Source organism: Frankliniella occidentalis, unplaced genomic scaffold (assembly GCF_000697945.3).
Source record: "Frankliniella occidentalis isolate FOCC.00 unplaced genomic scaffold, Focc_3.1 Scaffold51, whole genome shotgun sequence".
NCBI classification, from domain to species: Eukaryota; Metazoa; Arthropoda; class Insecta; order Thysanoptera; family Thripidae; genus Frankliniella; species Frankliniella occidentalis.
Genome location: NW_026267181.1, coordinates 696,687 through 702,402, shown reverse-complemented (window position 1 = coordinate 702,402; position 5,716 = coordinate 696,687). Strand labels below are relative to the sequence as shown.

The 5,716-nt window shown below is 36.1% G+C and overlaps 2 protein-coding genes across 2 annotated transcripts in view; both read left to right on the top strand.

Moving 5' to 3' along the window:
• The window catches only part of LOC113215430 (uncharacterized), an 11,861-nt gene extending 8,886 nt beyond the window's left edge, over positions 1–2,975 (top strand). Inside the window, exons 7-11 of the mRNA XM_026435060.2 lie at positions 104–257; positions 328–569; positions 802–937; positions 1,735–1,862; positions 1,975–2,975. Coding sequence (XP_026290845.2) covers positions 104–257; positions 328–569; positions 802–937; positions 1,735–1,862; positions 1,975–2,325 — 1,011 coding nt within the window. The 3' untranslated portion in view covers positions 2,326–2,975. The remainder of the gene's footprint in view (positions 1–103; positions 258–327; positions 570–801; positions 938–1,734; positions 1,863–1,974) is intronic.
• An 86-nt stretch (positions 2,976–3,061) lies between these two features.
• Positions 3,062–5,554, top strand: LOC113215432 (uncharacterized). The gene has a single exon (XM_026435062.2). It carries the CDS (start codon positions 3,062–3,064, stop codon positions 5,552–5,554), a length of 2,493 nt encoding a protein of 830 aa, XP_026290847.2.
• Positions 5,555–5,716: the final 162 nt, after the last annotated feature.

Genomic DNA, 5,716 nt, shown 5'->3' with positions numbered 1-5,716 from the left:
CCATATGAAAATTTGTTTTTATTTTAAATGGTTCTAATTAGTACATCCAGTATATCACCACTACAAAGTACAAATATATTTGATATTGTTTTTTCTCTTACAGTTGACTTATTTTTCTCGACACCAGAAAAACGGCAAACAAGTAGTTGCTGGTAGGCTGGTTGTCAAATACCATAACTTGAGGCGCAAACTTATTTCGGTTGGCTTGATTCCTAAGACCACACTTCAGGAGGAACTTGAAATTGAAGAGGAAATAGGTATAATTTGCTTTCACTTTATCTATTGATTGCTGTGAGATGTATGTTAATCTGTCTTTTTTTCCTTTAGTGCATACTGAGGTCGATTTGGAGGAGGATGAGGATCTCCGCTGGTTATCGGGCAACTCCAGGCCATGGGCTGATGTCCTCAGTGCTTGGGATAGAACTCACATTGCTCGCATGCAACTTGTCAGGTGTATCAATAAGTCCCAGAAGCCAACTGAAGGGGAGCCCATGGAAAATGTTATTACAAGTGTCTCAAGCTATCTGTCATACTTCCGTGCTCTTGGCACAGTGCATGGTTGGGAACTGGTGAGTTTAAAATTTCAGGCCTACGTGAGGTGTTGGTGTATTTCTTCTTCTTTCTTTTTTTTGGTAACAGGAAATTCTTGTCCAAAGGGTAATTTTGGGGGTGATTTTTTAAATTTCATATCAAACCTTTATCAGTTTTATTTCTTGATAACTATTCTAGATTTGACTACACTGCAAAATTTACATTTCCCTTCTATTTACAAAATTTAATTTTAAATTTTTTTTTTTCTAGCTTCTTGAAGACTTTAACCAACTCCACCCTGGAAAGGCAGTAGCCTTAACATCGAACTGGCCAAAACTTGAGGCCCTGGCCAAAATCAGACTTGGATCACAAGTTAAATTCTTGGATGATGGTAGCCTATCATTCGGTAAGCACTAATTTGATATCTCTGAAGTTTTAAACTGATAGCTTTTTAATTTAGCTGTGGGAACAATAGACTTGAATTAGAATCCTATCATTACTATGAGGAAAAAATAGTTCAGGGGGCTTTTATCTCTCAAAATGCACTTTTGGTACATTTGTCAATAAAATTAGTTTCTGAGCCTCACTGTAGAAGTAGGGATGGAACCTGAGGGTATATTTCTCAACACAAGGGATGGCTTAATACTAACAATATCAGAATGCCATGAACTTCACTTTAAAGAGATCCCAAAGTGTGTACTTCTAATATAATAGGATATCTCCTTATAAAATTAATGCGCAGGATTACTCCGGAGAAGGTGGTGATAAAAAAGTTGTCAATAGCTTGTTTGTTTCAGTCCATCAAGAACTAAAGATTAACACAGGGATTTTACTGAATTTTGAAAAATAAAAATTATCCTATTTGGAGTAAAAAAAAATATATTTACAGAGCTTCTTACTATCTATAAGTTTCATTTTTGAAAATTCAGTAAAACTCCTGAGTCAATTTGTTGTCCTAGATGAACTGAAACAAACTAGATGTTGACCACTTTTTTATCACCACTTTCTCCAGAGTAATCCTGCGCGTTACCTTTACAAGAGGATATCCTATCAAATTAGAAGCACACACTTGGAACCTCTTTAAAGTAAAGTTCTTGGCATTCTGATACTATTTACAATCTAATTGCAGTTTATACTTAATTCCAGAATGCATTCTAAACACTGAATTTCACATCTTAATACTTTTAATTTTTGTTTTTGTAGATCAGAAAGTCACTGAACTCTTGATTCGGCTGAACCAATTGTTCAAAGTCCGCAATGTTTCAACTCCTAAAGGATCATGGAAAGTCTCTCGCATAGAAGCGCAACGTTCCTTTGTGCTTCATGCACCGGTAAGCATAGTGAAATAACCAATTTTGTCCTCCCCTATTTTTTTATTAAGTATTTCCTTAATGTTGGTTGCCAATAATTTCTGTTGTCTAATTTTTGTCTTTTGCTTTCTAGACTGAAGGGTCGTGGAAGTCTGTCATCAATGACAGGAGGGAATGCCTGGCCAAGCAAGGATTGAGTTTGCAACCGTACCTCTGTTTCATTGGCCCTGTTCACCAAATAAAAAATTGGAAACTTGTTTTCAATGACAAGTCATCGTGGGACTTTGAATCCCCACTTCAAGCTCTGGATGTAGCTTTTAAATCATTCTTTGCTACTGATGCTGCATATCCTGCAGAATCCAGACACATCTGGACTTTCATTCAGCAGGCTGTGTATGGCATTGTTTGTGCCAATGACTTCAAAGATGACAAGCCTCTGAAAGCTTATCTTGCATCTGACCTGAAGCAGTTTGCTGCAATTTAAATCTGAATCAATTGATTGATAGTGTGTGTATGCACTATGCTCAGTTCATGTTTTTTGTATTGAAAATATTTTTCTAGTTTTATTTCTATACTACCAAAATGGTGTTTCTGTAGTAGATTTTTTTTTGTGACTGAGTTGTGCTCTTCAGAATTGTCATTAATTCTGCTTGTGTTTCTCAGATTTTTTGTTTTGCTCTAATGCTGTCCAGTCTGTTTCACCATAAATAGGTGTAAACTTTGTTGTTTGACTAAGTTGATCTCTTCAGAATTTGTTATTAATTCTACTTGTATTTTTCAGACTGTTGTTTGCTTTTATACCGTCTAGTCTGTTTGACCAGAAATAGGTGTAAATAACTTCTTTGTTTAACTAAATTGAGAATTGTTTAGAATTTTTATTGTAATTCTCCTTGTATTTCTCAGACTTTTGTTTTGCTTTAATGCTGTTTTGTCTGCTCGACCAGAAAATAGGTGTAAACTTTTTTGTTTTGTGATACTGAGTTTATCTCTTCAGAATTTTTGTTCTGCTTGTGTTTCTGAGACTGTTGGTATGCTTTAATGCTGCTAGTCTCGACCAGAAATAAGTTTAATATTTCTTATTTAACTCTATTTTGTGATAATTTTGTTTTGGTAAACTTTATTTCCCAACTACTTGACTGTTATGTTTATCTGTTGCATACGATAAATTACCTTTCTCTTTGTATCAACTAAGTTGTTATAATTCACTTTATTCTTCAAAAATGAAGTGCTTTTGGTGTAAAGAAGAACTTCCTGCAAATTTTCTTGCTTTAGACTTGCACTGCCAGCTCAAACACAAGAATGGAGACATTTACTTCTATACTTGCAGAGAAGGGTGCAACAGAGCTTATGGCTCCTTAGATTCTCTAAAGAAGCACTTGCACAAGATTCACTTGATTGACTTTTATCCTTCAGTGTCAACAGTGCACAATGTTACGTACCAGAGGAATTTGGAAACATATACTTCTCCAGAGCATTTAATGCAACATGAGTATCAAGCCACTGAAACTGATATGCCGGAAGCAAGTCACCATAGTGTTGAAGAGGTTCTAGAACCATTTAAGAAATGTGTTGTGTCACTGCTAGCAAAGTTGTCTGGTGACAAAACACTGCCAAGAAGTTATGTTCAGAAGTTCATTTTTGATGTTACATCACTTCTCAAATGCACAAGTTCTATTGCTTTGAGAGTCACTGAAGTCATGAAGAGTTGTAAAGCAAGTCCAACTGACATAGAAGAAGTTCACAAATTATTTCAGTTTCTACTAAATCCTTTTGAAGAGCTACAGTCCGAATACAGGAGGCTAAAATATTTTAAGTCGACTGAGGCCTACATTGCACCTCAGCCTTATGAAATTGGCTCTATTAAAGTAATGCGTCGTAGTAAAGGTACAGTGAATCTCAAGAGAAGACCTGTGTATGGGCAACATGTTAACTTGCCTCTGATGCTTACTAAGTTTTTTGAGCTTCCAGATGCATTCTCGAGTACCATTGCTTACGTTAATTCGCTTGATCTCAACGAAGATGATTATATTTATAATTATGTCCAGTGCCCTTCATTTAAGGCTAAAGCTGCTAAGTTCAAGAATGCTGGAGAAGTTGTTCTTCCTCTATTCGCGTTCTTCGATGATTTGGAACTTAATAAGGATTTGAGTCCCCACTCTAAGAAGATTGGAGCATTTTATGCAAAAGTTGCTTGCTTGACGCCCGAGTTCCAGTCTGCTCTTAGTAATATATTTTTATGTCTTCTCTTTTTGAGCAAGTATAGAACAGCAGATTATGAAACACAGAAGAAAATTTTAAAACCTTTGATTGAAGACTTGACTCTTTTGGAAAAGCAAGGGATCCTCGTGAATATCCCCAATGTGGGCTGTAGAAGAATTTATTTTGTCACTGGACTTATTCTTGGAGATAATTCCGGCTTAAATAGCTTAGGTGGTTTTGTGAATTCTTTTTCGAAGGCCAACCACATGTGCCGGAGATGTAAAGTGCACAAAATTGTTATGCACTTTCAATGTGTTGAAGATTCTGCTTTGTTACGCAATGAGGCCAATTTCCTTGCTGCTGTTGCTGTTAAAAATAAGAGTTTGACTGGTGTTAAAGATGACTGTGCTTTGAGAGAAATTCCATCCCTGGAATTTCCCCAAGATCTTTCGGTCGACCCTTTTCATGACTGCGAAGAAGGAATTTGCCACAATTTAATGCTTGCAGTTCTCAGAAAAATGATCCCAAAGTGCTTCACCCTCAAGACTCTCAATGAAAGAATCAATGTCTTTGATTATGGACACAATGTCACCAACAAAGTACCCCCAATTTCAGAAGAGTTTGCTTCAAGAGACAAACTAAAGATGTCTGGTTCTGAAATGACGTGCTTCATCCGTCTGTTCTCACTTATTATTGGTGAATGTGTCCCAGAATCAGATCCATATTGGAAATTGTACTTGAAGTTTAGAGAAGTTTTTGACATTGTGAAAGCAAAAGCCCTGCCCAAGAATATTGATGGTATTTTGAATACTTTGGTTTCTGAACTGAATAGTGATTATTGTACTTTGACTGGAAAAAATCTAACTTTCAAGGGTCATGTTCTTGTCCATTATGGATCATTCATTCACAATAATGGACCAGTTGATCATGTATCTACTATCCGCTATGAAGCTAAACATCGAGATATCACCAAACCTGCTCATGTAAACTCATCACGCACAGATATTTGTTTGTCCAGTGCCATTAAACATCAACTTGCATTTTGTTACAAATTTCTGGCTGCAGAATCAATCTTGCCTCAAACGTCATTTGGATCTCTTGATTTAACGGATATTTCTGATGTAGATGCATTGAGTGGAATTCATCATTTAATTCCTTCTGACTTTTTGTGCAATGGGAGTGAGTGTTTGTCTTGTGTGTGGATAAATCTAAAGGGAACCAAATATGTTCATGGATGTGTTCTATTTGTTAATCTTATGGAAAATTCTAAGCCAGTATTTGGTCAGTTAGAACAAATTCTCTTAAGTTCAAGTAACCAGAGTGACATTCTGTTTGTTTTCTCTTATTTTGTAAACAGTGGTTTCGATTCTCATTTCCATGCTTACCATGTAAGTCCCACTAGCCCATTGCGGTATTCAATCATCAGACCCTCTGACATCTTTGACCCCATGCCCTTGCATGCCCATAAAGTGGCTTTCGGAGAATTGTATATTCCACTTAAATACCGCTTTTAGAAGTAAGTATGCTATACTGCTATAGTTTATGCAGTTTGTTGTGTTGTGAACATTTTATATCAAACATTTGTGCCAAATAATTTTGGGGGAAGAACTTTTTTTGTGACTGATTTGATCTCTTTAGAATTTTTGTTATTCTGCTTGTATTTCTGAAACTTTTGT